This window comes from Clarias gariepinus, chromosome 3 (genome assembly GCF_024256425.1).
Source record: "Clarias gariepinus isolate MV-2021 ecotype Netherlands chromosome 3, CGAR_prim_01v2, whole genome shotgun sequence".
NCBI lineage: Eukaryota > Metazoa > Chordata > Actinopteri > Siluriformes > Clariidae > Clarias > Clarias gariepinus.
In genome coordinates this window covers 39,819,581-39,846,755 of record NC_071102.1, presented here as the reverse complement: position 1 = coordinate 39,846,755, position 27,175 = coordinate 39,819,581, and the positions used below count along the sequence as shown (strand labels likewise).

The 27,175-nt window shown below is 38.8% G+C and overlaps 1 protein-coding gene and 1 long non-coding RNA gene across 2 annotated transcripts; both read left to right on the top strand.

Moving 5' to 3' along the window:
- Window positions 1-568: 568 nt before the first annotated feature.
- Window positions 569-19,077, top strand: kctd5a (potassium channel tetramerization domain containing 5a). The gene is made up of 6 exons (XM_053493120.1): window positions 569-831; window positions 4,015-4,123; window positions 4,283-4,374; window positions 5,370-5,465; window positions 12,236-12,361; window positions 15,077-19,077. Exons 1-6 carry the CDS (start codon window positions 610-612, stop codon window positions 15,104-15,106), a joined length of 675 nt encoding a protein of 224 aa, XP_053349095.1. The 5' UTR covers window positions 569-609; the 3' UTR covers window positions 15,107-19,077.
- A 905-nt stretch (window positions 19,078-19,982) lies between these two features.
- LOC128518277 (uncharacterized) lies at window positions 19,983-25,223 on the top strand. Its single transcript, XR_008357703.1, has 4 exons — window positions 19,983-20,115; window positions 21,229-21,277; window positions 21,398-21,585; window positions 25,176-25,223. It is a non-coding gene; the product is annotated as an uncharacterized LOC128518277 (long non-coding RNA).
- Window positions 25,224-27,175: the final 1,952 nt, after the last annotated feature.

Sequence of the window (27,175 nt, the reverse complement as noted above, 5' to 3'; positions counted from 1 at the left end):
TCCTTGCCACTGTCGCCGTCACCCTTCGGTTGCTCACCGATCAGAGAAATTTCATTCATTCATCTCATTATTATCTAGACACATTTTTCTCACACATACACAATTTATTATTATTATTATTATTATTTTATTTTTATTATTTATTATTATTATTATTATTTTTTAATTATTTTTAAATTATTTCTTTCATTTTTGTGAAGCTGCTTTGAGACAATGACCATTGTGAAAAAAAGCTATATAAACAAAATTTAATTGAATTTAACAATTGAATAATTCATCAGAGGGACTCTGGTGTAAGTAAAGTTCTCCGTTCCCAGAATTGCGTTAGTAAAACCAATAAAATAAAAATAAATCGTGTTGAATTATGTGAGGAAGTTGTTTATTAAACTCTTTACAGATCATTTCCTCAGCAGCAGCAGCAGCACTGCACTGCGCTACCACAACGTGGCACGTGGCGAGTTCTCAAAACCTGGCAACTCTGCTCTGTTTGGTGGGCGTGGCGTTTGGCTGGATCGAGGCGGGTCATTTCCGGTTTTGTTTGAGCTCAGTTCCTGTGGAGCCGAGCAGAGCAGAGCGGAGAGGAGAGAAGAGAAGAGAAGCAGAGGCGGCATGGCGGAGAAGAGCCCTGACCCGAGCGGCTCTGTGGCCCGGAGGTGTCCCGCCCTGTCTGCGTCTGACCGAATACACTCAGCCACAAGTGCTTCGTCCAAGTGGGTTCGCCTTAACGTCGGCGGCACGTACTTCCTGACCACCAGGCAGACCCTGTGCAGGGACCCCAAGTCGTTCCTGTACCGCTTGTGCCAGGCCGACCCCGACCTCGACTCCGACAAGGCGAGTTAGCGGCTAGCGCTCCGGACTTCCACCGCCCGTGCGAGGGAGAGAGAACAAATACACTCTTTATCGGGGTTTAACCGCCAGCCAACAGTAGCCGCGCGTTATAGGAAATATAATCCGGCATAAATAATAAAAGTCAAAGCCTCCTGTCTGGTGTGTGTTAGCGGTGTTAGCTAGCGGCTAAACTCCATCACTAACCGCTGAGCTAAAGAGCTGTTTAGTTTAATAACAACACTTCCTCATTAAACTAATTACACACACACACACTCACACACAGACTTTATGTTCCTAAACTCTGGTGTTAAAGTGACAAAACAGAGATACAGACAACGTAATAAATAAATAAACAGGTAAACAAACACAATAGATAAACAAACAAACTCCAGGAGTTAGTATTAAACTTAATAACATTTAAATATGTTAAACCTGGTGTATTTAAAATCTGGACTTGAATTAAAACTCGAAAAAAAGTCAGTATTGTTTATATATACTTTGATTATATATACATTCACCTGTAAGGTGTCATTAGTTTTGTTTTTATCTACATTGTTTACTTAAAAAATAAAGAAAAAAGAGAGAAATTTTGGATGGAATAAAATAGACCAGGTTTCATCTGTGATCTGAGAGAAAAGTCTTAATTGTAGCGCTGAGAGAGAAACTGTCTGTTAAACGACTTCCGGTCAGTTCCGGAATAAATGTTTGTGTCTGGATGAGTCTCCTGTCAATCATTTTATAGGGGCTGTCCTCTGATGGAATATGGGTGGAGATTAATCCAATGTAAATTCTGCTTAAGTAGATAATTTAATGGAAATAATAAGCATAATAATGTATACTTGTTTGTACATTTTTTTATGTCTGTTTTAAAAAAATTCAGTCGTCTCGCCTTAGGGTTATAGAGGATTAAAGAGGAACTGGCACAAATTATCACGACAAATGAAAACGTGTGTGTGTATATATATATATATATATATATATATACACGCACACACACACAAGTTAAAAATGTTATTTTAAAACATGTATTTCAGGGTCAGTACGATAAAATGTAAACTGCCAAAAGAATCATCAAACAGATTTTTTTTCCCCTTCTGATGTCTGCAAATCTATCTCTGCTTTTGAACATCGTTCCAGCTCGTGTGTACATTGGAGACAGGAACAATGCGGATACTGAACAGACGTGAATGACGCCTTGTAGGAGCAGGTCTTTACTTAACTAAAGAAAGCTGTGACGTGATTAGAAATTTTAAACCCCAGTGCAGACTTCATGTCTAATCTATACACGACACTTACTACTACTTTTATCGCCGCGGCACCTCGGCATACAAATCTTGTGAAGTTTCGGCTTAAGAACTGAAGTTTTGTAAGAATTTTTCCTCGAAAACAAACCATACACCGACTGCATCCGGGGGCCGTTCAAAACTTGTTTGCGTCAGTGGAAGGCCAAGAAAGTTTATTTTTTGTAAGATTTAGTGAAGACCTTGCACCATGAGTAACAAGAATGTTATCAAGGACGGTAGCAGGATGAAAAGGGAGTCGCTTTCAGTTTGGTTTTTAAAGCAGCTGGTGCCAAGAGGAATCCTAAATTAAGGTTAAGAAAGGTTTAATGTCTATTCATTTCATATTTTACTTCAGGATTGTTTTTATTTTTTTTTTAGGTATGGTTTAAAATTATACGTTTAATATTTCTTCTTTGTTTTATATGCAAAGATATAATTATAGTGTTAGAAATTGGTAATATCAAGTTTTTTTTGCGATTTAAAGTTTTTGTTTATCGACAGTTGATGTTTTGCCACACAATATTTTAAATCATTAAATCATCAATATTTTAAATTATAAATGTTTGCATATGACATTTTCATTTGTTGCAGTTCCTCTATTATCCTGTAGTGCTCTCAAAACTGTTGACTAAGTTTGTTTAGAATTGTAACTAAAAAAAAAACAAAAACAATTCGGAACACGGAATTGCAGTACAGATTGAATCGTCACGAAAGTATCGGGTAATATCGAATCTGGACTTCCATAGAGAGACCCTTCCCTGGAGTCTAGTAAAGCTCGAGACAAGGAACAGATGTGACTGAACAAATTTGCATTGTAAGCATTATTATTATTAGCTTAAAATTTAAAAGTAATTACATTTTTCTAAAAAAAAATTACATTATTGTTTTGCATAAATCAATAAACCTCCAGACAAAGGATTTGACAGAAAAAACGTCTGAAAAGCTGGACAGAACGTCTCTTTTAAATAGATGGATTATTTCCTGAACGCTTGCTAATCCAAGACAGACTAACGTGTAGAAGGATTCCTCACGCATTACACACTTTTTCAGATCGGGTGCTGACTGAAACGGCTCAGCGTAGGAAACGATTGACCTTTTAATCAATTTCCTGTTACCGTCCTTTGCTTTGGCATTTTGCATAACTTGACAACAGGTGCTTGTACAGAGTTGGTTTAGTTGCCAGGAAAGAAGCACGTTGACTGGAACGAACGGTTTGAGAGACGATGAAGTGTTAGTGTTTGTGACGCGTATAGCTTTGTCTCACCAATCTGTACCTGATTAAGTTGTAGCGATAATAGTACAGAATCTTTATTTTGACTGTTACTTTATTTTGTACTATTATCGCTACAACTTAATCATATACACAGGGTTTAATTCCTGAATCCCTCTCTTACTTGTCCCTCAGGTCTATGAGGAAGTGTTGGTGGAAAGTAATGTGATTTGAAGTTCAGTACGCGGCACGTCAGAAAGGAAAACAAGTCATACTCTTAAAAACATAGATCTCTCTCTTTTTTTAGTTAGAAAACTCAACTCAGACCTTACACTCAAAAGTATTTTTAAATCCAGGAAATGCAAAGGCTGGAACGTGTAACGGAGAGACGACTCAGACGCCGTCTGTAATTGGAAACCTAGTTGCTGTTTGTGCTGAGTAACGGTCCGGACTCGTGCGATCTAAGACACACAGCCCTCGTTTTTTTTTATCGGACGGAGATGGACATAGCGTATTACTGCAACAAAATGTCTCACACACTCCATCCTTTATATTTCTAATATTTAATATCAAAATAAATGTATGAAACGAAAGTTCTTGTAAAAAGCCCTGAGGTAAACCTCGGAGCTTCATACCGTCTTAGCATCTCCGATCGTTATAACGTCTCCTGATCCTCTTCGTCTTGTCTTTCAGGATGAAACGGGTGCGTACCTGATCGACCGAGACCCAACGTACTTCGGTCCAGTCCTCAATTATCTGAGACACGGAAAGCTGGTGCTCAACCGAGGCCTCGCAGAAGAAGGTATGCCGGGAATGCGCTCGTGCTTGGACACGCCAGTGTATTGTTTATTTATTTTTTATTTTCCAGTTCTTAGTAATGGCTTTCTGTGTAATTCTTGATTCAGAGTTTATTGGTTACTATAATTATTTATATTATTTATAATTTTTTTGTGCTGACCAGGTGTTCTGGAAGAGGCCGAGTTTTATAACATCACCTCGCTGATAAAACTAGTGAAAGACAAAATCAGGGAGCGCGACTGCAAAACGTCTCAGGTGAGTATCCTGGTGTACATTTCTCCTGTTTAGGGCAGTTACCTCACCTTCAGTCCATTCCAGATGTATCTCTTCAGATATTTATTATGAAAAATTTTCTTTATAGGTTGCGGTGAGTTAAATTATGTGTTTAATTTGACTCGGAAATAGGAACTTGGAATTACGCAGGTCCGAGCGTAACTAGTCCCGTACCGTTTGTTGTAGACCCATGAAGGAGGTGGCAAATCATGCGGTTTAATTGTGAATGGGGTGCTATTACTTTTCTAAAGGATTGGGGGTAAATTGGGGGCAATTTCCCTCCAAAATCTCATAGACTTAACATTTAAATTTTAATATACAATTTACCACATTTGAAGAGGCTTTGAACACACGGGGTATAAGTTGTACTCCTGATTGATATAATGGTGAAGGTACTCCCCGCTGAAACAGCTGCATTCTTTGCTTCAATAGAAGCTTTAAAATTGAACCTAACTGGATCCCGTTGTCATAGAGATGTGGAGGCGGGCTCATTTACTCAGGCAACCAATCAGTCTCTGAGGATCATTGTGAAGTTGGATTTTTTTTTTTTTTTTTATCGTGTAATTTTTTTATTAAAGACTTCTGTGTTATTTTTATGGATAGAGTCTCCAGTGTCAGTGTATATTTATATACAGACATGAAAGTTGTTTCATAGTTTCGCAGTTACACACAGGAACAATCTCATTCCTCAGTCCCCCCTGGACTGCGCTCAGTCTAGTTATCTGCCAGCGGTTCAGATCTTATCGGTCACTTGGCGGCGGCGCTCATGCCGCTCTGTTGAGGTCAGCGGTCATCATGGGCCGGCCACCAAATTTAGCTTCCTGTAGAAGCAGCGCTGGAATGCTAACGCGCCTACTGGACCGGAGGGAACGGTTTTAGCACGGTCTGTCCGCCAAACACCACGGCTGTGATTTTGGCCTGGATGTGCCATCGATTTGTTTTGTAGAGACTAACGCCGCCTCTGTTTTCTTTCCCAGCTTCCTGTTAAGCACGTTTACAGAGTCCTGCAGTGCCAGGAGGAGGAGCTCACGCAGATGGTCTCCACCATGTCTGACGGCTGGAAGTTTGAACAGGCAAGTGTAGGCAGAGCAATAATAACATTTAAACAATGTTATTATTATTAATAATAGTAATAATAATAATAATAATGTCAGTCACAAGAAATATTCAACTTAAAATTCTAAATCATACATTTAATTAAAAGAAGAAAAAAGAATCCTGAGCCTAAAGTAAGTAGATCTAGTTTTTAAAAAAGTATTTAATGAAGTCTGGCATAAAAATATCAAAAGGTAATTTATTTTGATGTCATTAGATTAAATTTTTTGTGCTGTTTAAAGCTCATGGCTTTGTTTTATTAGTTTTTAATATTTGATGACACAAAAAGATGAGAATATTTAATCACAAAATTTTAAGGTAATTTAAAACTTAACAAAAAGCACTTAAGAACTTTTTATAAAGTCACTGTACGGCCTTTTGCAGTGAACCTGCAGGACCTCCACGCTGGCTTAAACCCTGAGAAACACTAGTTTAAACAGAAGTTTAAGTTAAATCACAGGCAGTGCTTTGTTGTGTATGTTTCTGAAAAACAGTAAATTAAGTGTTTACTCAGTTATTCACTGTGCGATTGTGTGTTAGAAAAGGAAAAAATTAAGTTTACGTCACACAGTGAAGTAATAGCAGGTACAAAAGGAAGGAAACAATATTAAAGGGTCAAATTATTGTCCTGGAAGAAGTAACAAACAACATTGAGAGTTTGGATATGGGTTAAGAGCCGTCTCAACACGTTATTAAAACCTGTAAGTGTTATGATCTGGGGTTAATCAGTTGCTCAGGTCTAAACTCGTTATGGGGCAATAAAATGAGTTCAGCTGACCACCTGAATGTACTAAACAACCAGGTTTTCACATCTATTGAGGACCCAGTTTTCACCCTGCGCCGTCATCAAAGCTAAATGTAGTCGATGAAAACGTGAACTTTTTTATATAGTGTATATAGTGCACAGATCAAATAACGGAGGTGCAAACAAATGTTAACGAAGACTAAAGCACAAAAACAAGCTCAGATATAGGACAGTTTTTGATCCTGGCACAGATACACACAAAAAGAACAATGGATGTTTTTTTTTTGTTTGTTTGTTTTCTTTTACTACTTCTTTCGGAGAAAGTTAAATTGGGCCCAGGTATGTGATGGCAGTCGATGTTGGCGTCTCGTCTCTTGTGTGAGTTTCTAAACTGCCCCGTCTCTTAGGGTGTGGTATTTCTTTAGGCAGTGTGAAGTAAAGGAGAGCGAGACAGCAGGCCAAGAGAAAGGAAGACATGGAAGCAGCCCTTTGCAGTGGAATCCTCCGGCATCAGTGTTTTTTGTACGTTATGTTAAATCGTTTATTTTTTTGTTGGGCGGGTGTGTCTCAGATCAACAGTACAGTCACGTGTCTGCTTTTTTTCCTCGGCTTTAGACGAGGAGTTTTGTTAGAGAAAGGCCAGACTGTGTTTCAGCAAAGGAGCAGCACAGCGGTACAAAGCAGTACAGTCCAGGATGAATAGAAATATATTAGATCAGATCAGATCAGACTCCTAAAACACAGTGTCGGTGCAGGTTTAAAAATAAATATATATATATAAATATATATATATATATATATATATATATATATATATATATATATATATATTATACATATAATGCAGAAAATGTGTGTGGGCCAAAGACGCTACTTTAGAAGTTTATACAAAATTAAAGTGACCAGTCTCGCTTCCCTAAAAATGTCAAATTGCTAATTTCAGCTGTACTGGAGAGATGATTTTATATGTGGGCCCCAAAAGTGGCCATTTTTCAGCGTTATACTGACTCGCTTTAAACAATAATCATTTAAAACGCAATTTATTAACGCAATTATTTTTTCCTCCAAAAAATCTGTATTGTCCGTAATCATGTCAAATTCATATCTTAACAATTTTACATTTTAGAATAATACACTTTTTCAGTTTTCTGTCTCTTCATGTGAAATCTAAATAGGCCAAGTTTCATCTGAATCACGGTTAAGATTGTTTAAATTAAAAAAAAAAGTTACGGACACCTCACCTAGGTGAGACGTTGAAGGATACGAGAGTACATTATAAAGGCAGCGAAATGTAGTAAATGTTTAGCTCTTTGTTAAACAGTAAGGGTTATAATTACTGTTATAGTTACAGTAAGTGTTAGTGCAGGATGGCTGATAGTTAAACAGTAAAACAATAAATGATCCATCAACAAAAAATTTTTTTTTTTTTGGATTCATGATCCCAACAATCAGCTTTGCTAGACAAATTAATGACATCATGAAATCTGTGAATAGTTAATGAAGTTTACCCATCGCAGGGTGACTTCGGGCTCCATGTGAGAACTCTAATCTCTACCTAGATGGTTTTTGCTGCGTCAGGTTAAGATGTTAGCAGTGCGTCCTTCTAAGCTTATGGTTCTTAGGTTCCTGAATGATACAGGATCGTTTTTAACTCCGGATATGTATATCCTCCTGGATTACGCTATTTCTCTTAAGACAGGAAGAACACGACCCATACGAACATCCTCGTGTATCACTTTTCTCACCAGGGCTTCACTTGAGGTTTTCAGATTAGCTTCCCGATCGGACGATATCATAAGAGCGGCCGAATGTCTGTGGCATATTTATAGCCTTATCCTCAAAACCAGCTGATGAGCCGATCAAACAAGGTCAAAGCAAGGTCAAACGTCTGAAACGGAGCCCTTTCTGTCATGTGACTTACAATCAAAAAATTCACTGAGCTGTCACCCGCCATGGATACCGCCAGTGTTCTTTTGTGCGGTGATTCTCGCATCACCACAATGACTCCAAATTCAATAATAATAAAAAAAAATATTTCTACATTTATAATAGAGATAAACCGGTCAATCAGACAGTGAGCAGAATTACCTGGTTTTCAGTTTGATTGGCCATAAACCGGTGTGTTAAACTTCCGATCTGCCTTTTTCTCCAAACTCCGTGAGCCAATTAGTCTCAAACCCGCTCATTACACACACTTAGGCCTTGTTCACACGGGCGTTAAAATCGAGCGTTTTTTTTGCGTTTGTAGCGTCCGGTGAGCGCAGATCAAGCGGCGAGTGTTTTCTACACATAGGAGTCAATGAGAGTGTTCACACGGGCTTTGGTGACGTGCGTTTGTCCGGCTGCACGTTTATACGGCATTAAAAAAACGTTGCATGCAGCTTTTTCTTGGCGTTCAAAACCCAACGAACGCAAGAAAACCGCTTCTAGTTCGTTTTCTGCGCGTTCATTTTACGCTTCGGAGGACCGGATATATCCCATGATCCTACATGCTATACATAGGGAAATGCGGAAAAGTGCAAAATAAAAAAAATTCATTGTTAAAAAACTTACGCGGAGATTTTCATTTCTTCATAAACCACAAAAAAGACTTCCTTAAATCCGGCGTTGTGCAGTCAGAGAGTGAACCCGGTAGCGGCGGACTTTCATATCCAGTTCCCGACACGCTGCCCCCACAGGTTAACACACAAACTACAATTTGGGCTGCAGGCTGACGTTAGACAGAGACAAACGAACGCCAGTGTAGAAGTCAATCAAGCGTCACTACAAAATGCAACATAAACGTCTAGGACGTTCAGAGCACGTTCGTTTATCCAAAAACTTAACGTCCGTGTGAACAAGGCCTTACACCAGTCTAAAAACACTGTGGGTGCTTTTTAGTCGCTCACAGCCACACAATGAGACTTTAGAGGCCGTAAAACGTCATCATTTCTTTATGATCCTACAGGAAAACTATTTGCAAGTTTTCATTAGATGTGGTAGGAGTGGATTATTGGCTAAGTTTGAATTATTATTATTGGAAATAATAATTATGGTGGATGACGGAGATACGCGCTTCTCAGTTAAATGTTAAATTCTTTTATTTAAAGTTAGTTTGTGTTTTTTAATTATAATAGTAATAATGCATTGTATTTTTAAAGGCGCCATTCTGGTCAACCAAGGTCACTTTCCAGATCAAACCAAGGATGAATTAAAAGATAAAACAAGATATTAACAACAGAGATAACGTTTAGTATGGAGTGAACAAAACAATATAAAATGCAACATGAGACAGTGTCGTATTTTAGTACAAAAAAAAAAAAAATTAAGTCGCTCTGGATAAGAGCGTCTGCCAAATGTCTAAATGTAAATTTAGAAAATAAAGATTTAAATGGAAAATTGAGTGTAGCTTTACCTCGTATAGGATAAACACTTCTAAATAAACTGGTCTTAAGTTGAGATTTGTAGTGTTTAAATGCTGTGCTTGGTTTAAAACTAATGTTATAAGGAACGTTACCACTAACTGCTCATTAAACTTTGTGTAAAGGTTTAAAATTGTAATAAAGTCGGATGAAGAGGTCATATCGGATCAGGATATTTATAAAATCATAATTTTAATCGAATCAGCACCCAAGAATCAGGAGGTAAATAATGAGTGCAGGCACAGCAGGGATGTGTATCATGAGTGTGTTTAGACGTTTTTTAAATTAAAAACAATTTAAATCATAACATTTGGGGGGAAAAAACTGATTAATTTAAGATTTGAGAAATCAACGATTTAACATTAAAAACATAAATATTAACTGAGTACAGCGACAAGCTAAATACCAGACGTATTAGATAATAATTAACTAGTTAATTAACCCCTAATTAACCCCTGCACTTAGTCTAAACAAGCAAACGTAACACAAGCACATCATGTATTTTGGATGTTTTTTGTGTTAAATTTACTGAACCTGTACTTCCTCATAAGGCCCCAGTGATGAGTCTCATCACCGACCTCGTCTCCCTGCAGGACCCGTAATAATAACCGCAGACACCTCTTCACTTCTCATCTCAGAGCGAAATCGATCAGCTTTTTGACCTTGTACAGGTGCCGTGACATCGCAGACAAAACGGAGGCTGGTTGTTTGGGTTTTAACATAAGAGCTGTGTAGACGTGAAGCCGTATGCAGTTATCTGAAGTACAGCACAGATAAACAAACACGTCACTGCTGCTGTGTGGGATTTCTGTTTATTTATTTATTTATTTTTCTAAAGAACCTGATCTGTTCTCTCTGGGCATAAATAGAAAAATCATGCTATCTGACGCTCAGTTTGCACTTAACACTGTGTGTGTGTGCGTGTGTGTGTGTGTCATTTCCTGTCAGTACTGCAGGCTAAAATCCTCGACTTGTATCTGGACTGCTCTGGATTTGCATTTTAACACACACACACAGATTTGTATGGAGATATTATGCAGTGCTCACAAGCAAACTCGTAAGCATTGCTGTTGTGATCTCTCTAGCGAATCAGCAAGGGACGTTCCTGTGTTTAATACACAATTAAAATAAATAAATGAACAAAGTCGTGTCAGATTTCACATGAAAAGACATAAACCTGTGTATTATTCTAAAATGCAAAGTTGAGATATTGCAACATAAATTGAATACAATTTTTTTTTTCTTTAAAGATCCACAATTTTGCACAGAATGCCCTAATTTAAGCATTAATTTTTCCCAGTAATATGCTTCTAGGAGCTTACATTAATTTTATTATAAATACTCATAAAGAAATTGAAATAATTTGCATTTTAAATTATTATTGTTCTAATGCCATTTTTGCAGCACACAATCATTTCAACTTAAAATTTTAAGGGAAGCAAGATTGTTCACTTCTATGTTGCATAAACTTCAGAAGTAGCTTCTTTTGGCCCACACACATTTTATGTATTATATATAAATACAGTGGAACCTTGGATTACAAGCATAATTCATTACAGAAGAGGGCTCATATTTCAAAATGTATGAGTAAATCAAAGCGAATTGTCCCATAAGAAATAATGGAAACTTAAATTATTCGTTCCACAGCATGAAAAATAAATGAATAAAAAATAACAGAGAGAGTAAAAGAAAATGGATTTTTAGCTTCTTTAATAAGGTTAAAATTTACTTTTGCTTAATTAAACAGCAATGTAAAATATATAAGAGAAACAAATTAATTGGTTTTCTTTTTAGAAAAATCAACTTATATTTTTTAAATGCATACAGCATATTTATCAAAAATAAACATTGTCATTATTCACAATAAAAGGAATAAAAGGATGAGTTAAGTGCATTACATTTCTTAGATGCAAAAACCAAAAAAATTTATTTCACATGACTTTAAGTATCAAAAAAAACTAAGGCTCATATTAAATTAAATAATTATACAAAAACATTACTTTGTAACTACATTAACTTTCAGAACTAAAAGTTTCTAAATTTAAAGCTCAGGCATAACATATAAGTCTTTATTGACAATTTCTATCGTTTTCTCTTGCTGCTTCCTTCATCTCTTGGCTCTCTGATATTTTAATCGCTCTTTTTCATTTTGCAGCCGCAACAGAACGCTTTCGCTTTTTTGGGTGACGTAAGCGCTTCTTCTTCGTCGGTGTTTAGTGGCGGCTTGCATCCGGAAGTGCGCTGTGTCACGCCAAACAAATAATTGCGCAGAAACATACCGCAAGCATTTAAAATGAATTATAATAGAAGCTACGAGGCAGAAGATTTTGCCTCGATCATTTTTTGTTATCGAATTACACACACAATTAACTCAAGTTAATTGAGGAATCGTTTCAGCCCTAATATATATATATATATATTATATATAATATAATATATATATATAAAACTAAAAAATATATATTTTTAAATAAATCTGCACCAATACTGTGTTTTGACCGAAAAGTATTCAGTCGGGTGGTTAAACGTTCCTGTCTTTCGCTCTTGTTTGTTTGTTTGTTTATTTATACTTATGCATGTTTATTTCCTGTTCGTCCTGCAGCTTGTCAGCATCGGCTCGTCATACAATTACGGGAACGAAGACCAGGCGGAGTTCCTGTGTGTCGTGTCCAAGGAGCTGCACAATCAGTCGTACGGCACAAACAGCGAGCAAACCGACAAGGCTAAGGTGAGCGCGACACTCTGCAATACAGCGCTATACACACCACTACACCTTAATCTGCTCGATTTATATTTTATTTTCCTCGAGATGCAGAGAGGGGGATCATGGATAAGCGTGATGAGGCGTGTCTGAGTGCACACACGTTAACAGATTAATGAGACAGTCGAAATCTGAGCGCTCAAAGCACTTCTGAAGTTTAAACTACCATTTTATTTTCTTCGTCACATCCCTTACTTTCAATAGCTTTTTTTTTTTTGTAATTTTGGTGATATTTTTGGGTGACTGGAACAGATCTTCTACATTCACGCTACTCCTTATGAAAGACTTCTTGTATAACACTAGGAATTTTTCGCCTCATGAACTCGCCCCGGAAACATATTAAATGCATTTAAAACCCATCACATCATGCGATGAAGCTGCGTCGCGTCGCAGGAAGGGTGCACCGAGACTCGCCTCTGCTGCGGTGTCCTGTTATATCTCACAGCCTCTAAAATCAACATTTTAAGCATCTCAGAGTAGTAGCAGATCCTCTCACTGGCCACTTCATTAGGTATATCTTGCTAGTACTGGGTTGGACTTGTGGTTTTATTTATTTTTAAATTTTTTTCCTTAAATAACGGATTTAAAAAGGTTTTGGAAACATTCCTTAGAGATTTTGCTTCATTTTGACATGACAGCATCACACAGCTACCACAAATCCGTGACATGAATCTCCTGATTCAAAACGTCTCACAAGGTGCTCTAACAGACCGAGGTCATGTTCAAGAAACATCAATAAAGCCGAGAGACCTGCAGCTCACAAAACGTTTTAACTTTCTCAGTATTTAGTGTCTTTTGAAAAACCCTCGAGATGGTTGTGTGTGAAATCTCAATAGATCAGACAGTGTTACACTGTGGTGTCCAATTCGTGTGTGAAAATGATTCCGCGTGCTCCCAGTGACACACTCTCACAATCTGAATCCTGGAGTATGACCGTGTTCCATCAGGAAAGAGACCCCCCATAGATGTGATAATCTGGTGATTCAGTACACTCAGGTGGTCAGCTGACTTGATTCAGTGTTATGATCAACCCCAGATCATAACATTGTCTCCAGAGGCTTGTACAGTGGACACTATGCATGATGGGTGCATCACTTTATGCTCTTCCCTTCTTACCCTGACACGCCCATCACTCTGAAAAAGGGGCAGTCTGGACTCATCAGGTCACATGACCTCATTTTTCATCACTCCAAAGACCAATATTTACGCTCCCTCGTAAATTCAAGCCTTTTTTCCTGACAAGTCTCACTAATAAGTGGCTTTCTTACGGACGCACAGCTGATTGTGGAAATGCTCTTACTTTCACTATTAAACGCATCTCTGGTTTTTAAAATGCGTGTGTAATTCAGTGATTCTTGGCAACCAAGCAGTTCATGTCGGTGCAAGTTTAAAAGTCCTCTCCCAGATCCTAATCGTCCCTCGTGGGACTGTGTGTGATAGGATTGATAACGAGGGCATTTTGCACACAATCTCACCAAGCCTGCTCATATTGCGCTCACAAGGCTGTGGGTTTGTTTTTCAGAGACGTTTTATACTCTGCAAATGGAGATCTGCGATTCATAATCCATTCGAAGCATTAATCCAAGTGTTAATTAACTGGATCGTACCGGCAGATTAAAGAGCAACACATTCAGGCGTTTATTTACAAATAAAGTGATGACTACTATAAATATATTGCTAACAAAAGAAAAATTAAAAACACTCAGTCTTAGAACTTTTAAACAGTGTAGTGTATGTGAACTTGCTGATGTACGCCTGGTTAATGGTTAAAGAGTTTGTGGAAATAGGTTAAAAGGTTAAAACTAAAAATAATCTGATCAGCTTTAATGTAATCAGTGATATTATTGCACAAAATGTACTGAGTTCATTGGCAAGAATTTGAATCTCCTGTCATTTCATCTCATTACAATCAATGGGAAAGAGAGGATAGAGAAAAGTTTGTTTGTGCCTTGTTTACATTAAGTTGTACTTCTTTCATCGTCTGGTAATCAGAGTGAATCACAGATGAGAAATCGAAAAAGTAGATCGGATAAAGATTTGTCTTAAAACCCATGTTTAAACTCATATATACCACTTCAGCAGTGAAAATATGGACAGCCACAAGATGGTATTGGTAATAAAAAGTCACTACCTAGGTCTCACCTACGTTCAGATCGGATCATATGACACCATTTTTCATAAAACTTAATACTTCTTATCTCCCGATCCATGCTTAGTTGTTTGTGAATACACTTTTTACACAATTTATATTTTTATCAGATAAAAAAGAAACAAATTTGTTAAATACAGTTTCATACCCTTTCATGTCTATGGTGTCTGTTACTTTTTTAAATTCAAATCTTTCAACGGTCTTAACTGTCATTCAGATGAAACTTGACCGATTTAGATTTTACATGAAAAGACATAAACCTGAAAGTGTATTTTTTTTTACACTAATGATATGCAGTATAATAATATGCTTAATCGTTTACGATATTGCAACATGAATTTGACATGGTTACGGACACTACAGATTTTTTTTTGTTTTACCCCCAAGAAAAATCGAAACAAAAATGTTTACAGGTCAAATGCCTTTAAATACCTAAACCAATTTTAGTATTAATACTCAATAAAATGAGTATCATTTTTAATCTGTCATTAATGCTTTCATTATTATTATTTGTTCCCATCTTCTTTAAACAGATCCTTCAAGAACAAGGCTCTCGGATGTGAGAGTGAAGTCGCTGCGCTCCAGGTTCTACACAACGCGACAACGTCATCGTCAGAGCGAGAAAAATCGATCGGCACAACACAAGCCGGGCTGTTCATATCACAGCTTTTTCTTTTATTATTATTATTTTTTACAAGTAGTCATTTATTCGTTTTCATACAAAAAAACCTAAACAAAGCAGGAATATGCAGGTCAGTTTCAAACAAAAGTAAGAAAAAAAAAAGGGCAGCGTTTATATCACGGTCCGGTTTACTCAGGGTCTCAGCTCGACATTCAGAATACGACTCGTCACATTTTTTCACTTTAGTTAAAAAAAAAATAAAAAATGTGTATAGTATGGAAATCGTCACCTTTTATAAATCCGGACCGTCTGGTTACAGCGTTCCGCATCGCAGGTGTTACCAAGGCGACTGGTGACGCGTCAGAGTCGACCCCAGGTGTTCTCGTCATACGGATTATTATTTCTTTTTCTTTAACACGTACAAACACAGACTTCTGTATTCGAGCATGTCACAGCGATCGAACCTCTCCGACCCGACTAGTGTTAACCTTCATCACCGTTCGTTTCAAGGTTGCGGTAACAACCGACTTTTTACCTTTTTTTTTTTTTTGCTGAAAAATGAAAAAAAAATTATGTAGATATCATATGTAAGGCGGTGCTGAACTTCGTCTTCCAGCATTGGATTCATTCCAAACGGTTTGCAGGTTGTTGTTGTTTTTTTTTGTTTTTTTTAACTTTATAATCTTTAGGAGAGATCTTGGGCTCTCAGAGCTGAGTCACTTTTTTCCAGAACTGCAAACTCTCTCGTTTAGTATGATGTTATTTTTAATTAACTTATTTACCTGTTTTTTTTGTTTTGTTTTTTTGCCTTTGCTGTTTAAAAAAAAAAAAACAGCTTATTATTATTATTATTGACATGACAGCGACTGTTATTAAGTAGAAATATCTTTCTTTTTACTGACAGATACACAGATCAGCCACAGCATTAACACCACCGCCCGGTGAATTAAATAACACTGATTATCAGTTTTATACAGTAAGCTATACACACACACACACACACACACACACAGTCATTGCCAGCCAATCCGTTCCCACAGAAAAGCCAATTTTGCACATATTGCTAAAAAAGAATTTGATTCAAAGATTTGAAATGCACCTGATAAACAACTGATCTGTGGTGACCCATACCCAACACCACCCCCAAGCACACAAAGGATCCGGAACCGCCCCGATCCGCTCCTCTGCTTAACACTTCCAGGGTTTTAATGTTGTGGCTGATCGGTGGAAAGGAAAGAGACACTTTGTGTAATTGTCTCTAAAGCATGATCACACTAGGGGTGTATGCAGTGTGTCCCAAAACTCTCTAAATTAACCTTCGTTTTTTTTTAATACTTAGTTCCTATATTATTTTTATATATATATTTTTTGCTTCAGATATTCTTTAAAAACCCTTAGACAAATGGAAGTGCAATTACGTGCACCAGATGTGTTTACGAGTTCATCCTGAGTGCAAGAGACGACTTCATGTGTGTTTACAAACAAATAGCAATCGTGTAGAGGAGTTACAAAAAAAAGTGTTAATTTGACGTGTGTGTGAAGATGTTTGGGACGCCCTGTAGATACAGAGTCCGATACGGCACTGAGAACTGTTCTGTAGAGTGTGTTCAGTTGACGTCACGCGGCTTGGCCTTGATCCACTATTCAATCTTATCACTGAAGCCGTGTCTATAAAACCATAAACGCTGGAGAAGTAAGGACGTTCCCAGCGAAGGAACGGAGCGGGACGGAAAGGCTTTGCTTTTATTAGATTTGTCCAGAATATCTGCATCAATTGGAAATGATCAGACCTCTTCAGCTTGAGTATACAGCGGTACCTCAGCACACGAACGCCCCACCTCTACACAAATTGTCACCTCAAGAATTTTGAAAGAAATTTGCCTACAAAGCATTTTCAGCGTACGAATGAACAGGCAGAGCCGAAGTTGCGTGTACGTCTGAGACCCGATCAAAACTTGTCTGAAACATCATAGATAAAGATAATAGAAAGTCAAGAAAAGCGAGTTTACATATTTCTTTTGTAGGTTTAGTGATTTAGTGAAGACGCAGCACCACGGGTCCCAAGAATGTTAGCAAGAAAAAAAGGGAGCCGCTTTCAGTTTGGTTTTTAAAGCAGTTGGTGCCAAGAGAAATCATTAATTAATATTTTACTTCATTTACACGTCTTTCAATTATATTTTTATGCTTAAATATAATTTAGTGTTGAAAATTAAGAACATTAATAATATTTTTGCTAATATGCCTGCCTTCTCAACTGCATCTCCACACAAGTTTCGGTTATTTAAAGGTCCCGTTTAAATAAGGTATCAGATCTGTGAGATACTGCTGAGCCACACAGGAGGACAGGAGAAGGGTGTTGTCTTATATGAGGTCACATTAGGGGAAAATTTATTCAGCTTGTTTTAAGTAAGCCCTGGACAATAAAAGAAAAAAGAAAGAAAGAAAAGGATAAAAAGCAGGGGTCGTTTTTGTTCTGGTTAGTTTCAGACCTGTCTGGATGTATACTCTGCCTTCTTTATATTGTAAGTTCGCTTCTAATTGCATTACGGCTTTTACTTATTAAGAGCAATATTTAGACGACAGTAAGACTGGGGATCCCGCGGTCTAGTTTTAAACAGGTTTTATTTTGGACGCCGCTCGAGCCACATGACTGCACACACTCTATAAGAACATTAAACTCCTAATATGTTCATTTTGTTGATGCTGAAACACATTAGATTTGGTGTTATACAGTCACTTGTTTTTTAAGTGGTATCCATACACCCCTGAACGGTGCCGCGGTGTAGTTTACCGTATCGTACGGAGTCGTACCTAAAACTGTAGCAGTATGCAATCAAGTAGAAGTAAAGCTCAGAGAACGCTTCTCAATCCTTTGCTTCAGTCTCTTTTTTTTTTTTTAATAATAGTTTTAATATTCATATGAATAATTTTTTTCTTATTTTTATGACGTTGCCTTTATGTAACGACCAACAAAATGTGGTCAGGGACACACAAACACACACACACACACAAAACAAGTGGACCGCTTCACCGGGCTACAAGCATATCTGTGGAACACTGTACATAGACATCACTAGTGCACGCGCTCAGATTCTCCCTACGTCTATCTTTCACACGCAAAGGGCTTATAAATAAATAAATAAATAAGAGGTATAACTCTCGCAGAGGTTTCTATCCAGCCTGATCAAGGCTATGTTTACATGGCTAGTGTTTTCTAATCTGTTTTGTTGTGTTTTTCCCGCGTTTACAAACACGGACCCTCGCACCGCAGTTTGGCTGGTTTTCAATACTTTACATGTTTACATATCGCACACCTTTTTTTTTCTCAAACTAGTTACTGTCCAGCCTGTGTCTTAGCAATCGAAAGGACGTTCTGTTCCTCACCAGTGGAGCGGCGCTGACGAGCTCCACGCACCAGTATCTTGTCAAATACGCCGCATTTGTTCCTCCCACCGAGGCTAAAGAGCAGGGCGTCTGCCGTCTCGTCGCCGTTCTCTCTCTCTCTCTCCCGGACTTAAAGGGAGGGTGTAGCCTTCTTCGTATGTGCACTCAGACGCCTCGACCCCCCCACACACGTCCGCCTATTTCCAGTGGTCCCCCGTTTCCTCTTTATTACTAGTTTTTGTTTGGGGGGGATGTATAGAATTCTTTTTTTTGTGCAATGTGTTTTTTTTTGGGGGGGGGGGTTTGTATAAGCAAAAACAAGCAGGCCTACAACGGCATCTGCTCCACTTTCACTGCTGTTCCTATATTCCTATCCTATAAAATGTATTTTTTTTTTTTGTATTGATATTTTTATGCTTCAGATTGTGTACACACGATATTATATGTACTTGCAAGTTAACAACTGGGGAAAAATGTATATGATGGTTATGCTAGATCCAGGTCTACCTTAATAAAAACCTTGTTGAATTGCAATCCTTTGGATGTGTTTTGATTTATTTTATTTTTTTTATAAACTTGCACAAAACTAGATGTCACGTGAAATTTAACTGCACACTCATAAGCGTGTTTTTGAAAAGATTTTCAGCTCCACCTGTTGGATTTTTTGTTTTTTTATTTACATTTCGAAGTAGCATATCTTCTCTTCCCGTGAGTTGATCACGATTAAAACAAAGCCTGTATGTTACCTCAAGCTCGGCCAAATAAACCTCTCAAAACCCTATCAAAATCCATTCAGTAGTTTGTTCGCAGACAGATGGACAGCAGAAATTTTTAAAAACATCTGGATGTGTTCTGTTACTTGTCTTATGTCCCCACAAATTATTTCCTCACAAATATCTTCAACATGCACATGCGCCAACATCTATCATATATATATATTTATTTATTTTTTTTTTTCAGTAAAGTGCACATGAAGTAAAAAACTGTGCTTAAAACTCACGTCTGGTCTAAGCAGAAAAGAAGGAAACCACCAGTAGTCGTAAAAACGTTTAACAAATTACGGCGCACACCTTACATCATGAAACTGGAGGGTGCGTTTACTTCTGACATGTCAGTGTAAGGATCAGGCGAGTCATCATGTCAGTACAGCTCACCATAATGACCATGCTCCTTTTCCCTCCTTGGATCAGGGATCTGTTTAAAACAGCAGAGGGCATGCTTAGGTCACTTTTACACTCCTGGCGCTGTGGGACTGGATCACTGCAGCGCTTCCCAGATCAGTTTAAAGGTTTTCATGGCTCCCTCATTATGTGTTTCTACAGAACTTATCAGATGGAGTTTTCATCACTAAACACAACACAACCTCACACCAGTCTGCAGTGTGTCACAGATATGAAGAGAACACCACACACACACACACACACACACACACACACACACATACCAGGTCACTTATTTCCAGCATGAACAGTCTGTCTCTCAAGGACCCAGACGGGTTCAGCAATGGGAAGGAAGGAAGGAAGGAAGTGAGCACGGCGTAGTTAGCGGTGTAATAAATGTTTTGAGGTAAGTGGGCGTTGGTTTGTTTGTGCTCTTCTAGGCGAGCATCAGTCTTTTACATCTGAAGCAGGAAGTCAGTGGAGGGAGTGTAGCTGCGCTAAATTTAGTTAACGGGACACGAGTACAGCCAGGGGGGGGGGGGGGGGGGCAAAAGTTTTGAGAATGACACTAATGTTCATTTTTACAAAGTCTGCTGCTTCAGTGTTCTTAGATCTTAACATCAGATGTTACTCTGGTATACTGAAGTATAAGTAATAAGCATTTCATAAGTGTTAAGGGATTTGATTGACAATGACATTAATAAGAGTCAGTATTTGCAGTGTTGACTCTTTTTCTTTTTGGGCCACACCCTGACTGATGGCGCAGCCCATTCTTACATAATCAGTTTGTCACAATTTGTGAGTTTTTGTTTGTCCACTAGGGGCAGCGGTGGGTCAGAGATCTAAAGCACTGAGTTGGTGATTGGAAAAGTCGGTGGTTCGAGCCCCAGCTCCACCAGGTTGCCATTGTTGGGCCCTTAACCCTGTCTGCTCCATGGCAGCTATGTTGGGATTTGAGAAGAAAGAATCTTGAGTTGAGGTAGTGGGAGAAACATTAATGTAAGTGAGACAAATAAAGGCTTAATTTTAAAAACTTTAACTCCTGGTTCTCAATGGGATTAAGGTCTGGGGAGTTTCCTGTCCATGGACCAGTACTGCCAGTATAACGAGGAGCTCCATCATGCTGGTAAAAGCCATTGTTCAACACCAAGCTGGGTGGTTGGGAGAGGTTGCTTTTAAAAGATGTTGTCGTTCTTTATTCATGGCTGTGTTCTTAGTCAAAATTGTGAGTGAGCCCCACGACCATGGCTGAGAAGCGACACCACACATGAACGGTCTCAGGATGCTTTACTCTTGGCATGACACGGGACCGATGGTAGCGCTCGGCTTTATACATTTCAAGAAGGGCAGCAAACGTAAGAAACGGCTGCACCATCAGTCCACGATGTGGACGAGAAATTGACTGACAGCCTGCCAGGGTGGAAAAAATATTACTGACTCTTTGGATAAACTTAAAAACGTAGTTGTTAATAAAATCCTTTTGGGTCTTTGAGTCTTGAGCAGTAACAGTGTGTTTCAGTGGACGACACGATGCTATTGACCTCCAGCTTGGCTTGGAAGACTTTCAGGTCTGAGTTTTTTCCATAATTGCCTCTGGCTCATGCATTATGGATATAACATACAATATATCTGGCATTTACTTAAACATTTAATTAGGGAAAATTTTGTATTTTTCTTTTTTATTTCAGACCCTGGATGGTTTCGAAACTAACAATAGAAGATGGAACAGAACCAGAACTAACATGACTGCTTCCTTCTCAGCAGTCTATCAGAACAATTGCTGCACTAAAAGAAGAAATCATCTTTGCCTGGAACAACGTTGGTTCTGATCCATTGGGAAATGTTCAACATCAGCGTATGCACAAGACACACACATGTCAGTTTGATTTTTGCAATTTATACGAGTTTTTGCCGATGGCTCTAAACTTTTCTAATAACAATCCTAGCTCTGGCTGTTTTTGATCATTGTGGTGTCGAAGGTGAACCTCTTCCCCATTTTGAGGTCATTGGTTAAACCTTTCCTGCCGTCTCTATGCCTGAAAAACATCCCTAGAGCAAAATGCATGACTACTGCCTGTGTCTGGTTTCCTGCTCGTCATTCAGATCGAAAGGGCAACATTTTATTTCCATCAGAGCATAAAGTCTTGTTTAGAGCATAAACTGGGAACTTCGATTGTGCAGAATAACAGAAACCCTCTTCAACTCTCTATATAATCCCCTGCTACACTAATGCACTTATCCCAGTGTTTCATTAGTGCTTGGACACCATCAAGGGGAGAAGGTTTTCTCGGTACGTCAGAGCCTTGATCAGACCGCCTGCAATAGCCAAAGATTTAAAATGTAGTGAAGTACAATAACTAACAATCTAACAAAACATACGTAAGTAAAAGTTAAATTACAGATTTTAAAAGCTACTTTAATACTTGTCATTAGAATTTATCATCTTATATATTATTTAATGACACAGTACTTTTAGCCAGTGTTTAAGGCACATCTTAAGTGCAGGTAATAAACCTCGGCATCGCTGCTACCAGCATGAAGGACAGTGAGTATGGATGGATGAAATTCAAACGCGCGGTATCTATTGAATGTACTTTGGCCAAACAAACTCAGTTAAATCAGTTTGCCTCAAAACCACACAATCAAAGTCTCCATTTCCTTTTGACGTATTCAATTATTGTTTGAGACACAAATCTGAGGAGGACACTGAGACGTTTCTGCAGCATCTTACTTAAACGATCGAGATTCAGGGTTACTGAGACGATGACATAGAAGGGTTTTATTTAATCAGACCGACAACCTGAAAAATCCCTAAAAGAGCCCTAAAGGTTCTAAAGAAGAACATTTTCTGCTGGAGTCCAGTCCAGGAAAAGGCACATGACCACTCACTTGGAGGACCTTCAAGCCACAAGACTTTATTATCTGATGTAAACAAAATTGTGACAAATAAAAATGACGAAAAGGACATCTTCAGGGAACCACTGCTTATCACCTGGCTATGTCCATCCGTGTGGTCATGCGTCATGCCGTGGGGACGTTTTTCAGGCATAGAGAGGACAGGGAAGGTTGAACAAATGACTTCAGGGTGGAGCAGAAGTTCACCTTCCAACACTACAAAGATCAGACACATGCACAACCAAAGATTGTTTTTTATTAGAAATGTTAATAGAATCTGGAGCCTATCGCAGAAGACTTAGACAACACACTGGACAGGGTGCCAATCCATCGCAGGGCACACACACATACACACACTTTAGGAACACCAATTAGCCTATCCTGCATGTCTTTGGACTGTGGGAGGAAACCGGAGTACCCGGAGGAAACCCATCAAGCACGGGAGAACTTGCAAACTTCATGCACACAGAGACGAGAACCGAGTCTGGCCAGGGACTGAACCCGGACCCTGGAGTGCAAGGCGACAGTGCTAACCACTACACCACCGTGCCGCTAAAAACTGCACCTCTAAGGCTCGTGATTATTTTAATTGCTCCCCTGTATTTTCCCCATATTATGATTTATTGCATTGCAGGGCTTGAAATTACGTTTCTATTTAGTTTACTTATCTGTCATGTCTATACGAGGGGTGTTTATGTCTGGAATAACAGAACACAGTTATGAGAGTAAAAACGCCCTTTATTTCTCTATATAATCTCCTGCTACGCTAATGCACTTATCCCAGCGTTTCACTAGTGCTTGGACACCATCAAGGTAGAAAGTTTTCTCAGTTCGGCATGAGCGAGTCATGTTCGGATTGCCCGCTTCATGTCTAAAACACTGGCCTCCCAGGAACTCCTTTAATGGATTTTCCAAACATGTGAAAATGTCTTGCTGTAAGGTCAGGACAAGGGACGTGGTAATAACTCCCAGCTACCCACAAATCCCAGTTTAACTGGACCGCCCATTGTATTTAAAATCCTCCTTCAACTTTTTTAGAGATAACTTTATTAAAATGCAAATGTGCCACATTGGGATCTCCTTGTATCTGCCCCACCCAGGCAATTTCCCACGAGCCTTAAACCTGCCATGACCTGTTTGTTTGTTGCTGTGCAGACTTTCAGGGAGTTTCTGCACTTTAGGCAATAGCAGCAGACCAGCCCATCTAGCCAAGAGCTCATTATGCTATTAGCGACAAAGACTCCGGGTTTGAATTGAGAGGAGTAGCAGTTGGCAGAGATACAGCGAGGAAGCTTCCTAATGAAAGAAGAGACACCATGACGTCTTAGCTTTATCTCAGCACCAGATGCCAGGCCGACCGTAACAGGTTATATTGTTACTTCCATTGAAAGTGCTCCTGAGATGGATTCAAGGTTTATGTGATAACAATACAGTACTACAGGCTTTCAACACTTTGCATACAAACTGCCAGCTGGATGTCACGAGGTGTCTTTAGAGTTCAATACATTTTATACAACATTTAGTTCTGGTTCACTAAACTGATTGGACTAATGGTGTTTAAAAAAGCGCTTATACGAGGGACGTCCGAGTCAAACTGTGAGTAAAAGCGATTGACATTTACAGAAGACTTCAAGCACAGTACGGTGATGAGACTCGTCATACTGTACGTTCTGCAGTCGTTCCCGTGAACACTCAGTGAGTGGAACACCTGATCCTTGAAAAAAATCGATGGATGACTTCATCTGTGTGTGTGAACTGCACACACAATCATTCACCAACACCACTTGCATGTTACAGGAACTCGGCTGGGAGTTATTACCCGAGTCCCCATACAGTCCTGACCTCACTCCAAGACATTTACACATGTTTGGGTTATTAAAGGAGTTCCTGGGAGGCCAGTGTTTTAGATGTGGATCAGACAGGCAGTCCGATCATGGCTCCGGTGAACTGAAAAAAACCTGCCAAGCACTAGTGAAACACTGGGATAAGTGCATTAATGTAGCAGGAGATTATATAGAGAAATAAAGGGAGTTTTGACTCTCAGAATGGTGTTCTGTTTTTCTGCACAAATCAAAAGTCCTGGTTTGACTTGAACACCCCTCGTATTTAGTATGAATGCACTGGGATGCTTCGTTGTTTGTAAAAATTCTAGCCCACTCTAGCTACACTTAAATCTTATAAATATAATGAAACTTTAATGTACAGTACAAATCATCCAGAGCTCGCTAAAGGCTTGCGGGTGAACGCGGCTTCTTCTGGAGCTTCTGTAGAGACTACCTGGCTTACCATGCCTAGATATACTGTATGATTTTTCGACTGTATAAAGACGTGAAAGTGATACACGTGTCTTAAAAGGATTAGATTAGATGTTTTATTCGATTTTTTTTATTTTTTTATTATTATTTCATAGCACAATGGAGTATCATACTCTTTCATATTGTGGAATATTGTGTGCTAAGCTCAATAAATTAGGTGTACAGTTTTTCATGCATTTATTTTTTTTTTTTACTTTTTGACAATATTTTAAATTTGTGATGTTTCTTTTTTCTTTTTCTTTTCTTTTTTTCCCAGGACAGAACCACATTATAAGTCGAGGAGCATCTCTGTTTTTAATAGTGGAGCCAAAATAAATGAAACGTTTGTCCCTATTGTGTGTGAAATCTCCGTTACTTGATATTGATTTCTTGTTTACTGAACTATTGTATAAAAGCGATATCACTCTCACAGTTGTGTGGTTGTAATGAGCATCGATTACTTCGGGGCAAGCTGATATTTAGTAAAGTGCACTCTTGCTTGAGCGATGTTGTGTTCATCTTTCACACATTGCAGTTCCTCTGTATTTAAAGCTTGAGAGATGCTAATGTCACACTTGCACATTTGTAGAAGTGACACAGGAACTGCAGCCTATCTGGCATCTCTGATTACGCTCATGTCCTTGCATCTCGATCAATTCTGTTGTCCTTGATGCTGGGCCAGATGAGTTTTTTTTTCTGTCGTGTGTGCACACCGGTGCAATCAATTTTCTCTTCCACCTGCTTTAAAACAGCATATTATGTAATGGATGTACAGTACAGCAGCTCAAATGCAATTGGGCATTCATACTGTATGATTTAAGATGCTTTGGCTTTGAAAGGAAATGTTGATTATGAGTAAGTGGAGAGCACCAGCTCCATTTCTATGGTATTGGGTGACAATAATCAAAAATGCTCATTCATAAAGCCTATCCCAGGAGACTTAGGGCAGGGTGCCAATCCATAGCTGGGAACACACACAATTTGACAATTAACATAAGCTGCAGGTCTTTGGACTGTGGAAGGAAACCAGAGCACCAGGAGAAAACCCAAACCCTTCCTGGCGCAACCCTCCCATTCTATCCGGCTCTGGGACCGGAACTGCCTCCAGTCACTGGGGTTTGGACATTAGGTGGGACTTGAACCCTGGCCTTTTTATGTGACCAAAAATTTGTGCACCCCTTACCATCACTCCTGGCACACATTTTCTCACTTTAATGTTCAATATTTTTAATTGAAGCATTTTCTTTTTTTAAAAAGGCCAAGTTCAAGGAAATCTTTTTTTTTTCAGAAAATAAATCTGATTCATCATAACATCAATATCTTATAAAATAAGTGAAACACTAAAATCATAAAACAATATTTGATTATAATTGATAATGTGAAATAAATATCAGTCACCCCAAACTATGTTATTGGTGTAATTGTTTTTGAATTTGAAATTGTTCCTTCATTAGAGGTCACTAGATGACTGGGCAAATGCAAAAGCCGTGTCGCAATTATTTGTTTAGAAATGTCCGTCATTGGTGACACTTATTTTATAATTAGAACCGTCAAAAATCGGACATAAAAACTGATTATACTGTATCTTATGATTAACAGAGTAGAAATTTTGACATATAGAAAACCATGCAATCTTACACAATTTGGTAAATAGTTTTCTTTTCCCAATTGTTATTAGTCAATTGACCAGGACGAGAAGTAACACCTGTTATCATATGTATAAAGAAAAAACAATAAAATTCATGAAGCTCTAAATAAGTTAAAGACGTCTTCGGTGTGAAAGAAGAAAGACATTTCAGGAGATTTTTATCACCAGGATTTTCTGTAGAATGACCCACAACTGGTGCACAGGAATCCCTTCCACAGGAAAGCTTTGATGATAAATGATGCACCATGTGTGAGATGGTCAGGGCGCACAAACCTTTCACTGCATGTAGGAGAACCCCATCAGTCAGGAAACACTGGCTTTACCTGCTCAGAGTCACCCTGCCGTGTGTGTGTGTGTGTGTGTGTGTGCAAGTGCAATGTCGGGCCGGGGACGTGACGTCATAAACCTCAACGCCCCAATGCAGTGTCAGTGATTTAACCGGAGGAGAGCGACAAGAGCGCGAGCGGGCGCGCAAGACAACCTGCATCACGGACTCGCGCCGGAAAACAACAACAACAACAACAACAACAACGTCAACAACAACAACAAACAACCCTGGCGTGTCTCTGCGGCTGTAGGGGATGTCTGGGACGCGCTGCCGGGGGGAATCGAAGTCGCGGGTCTGCGCT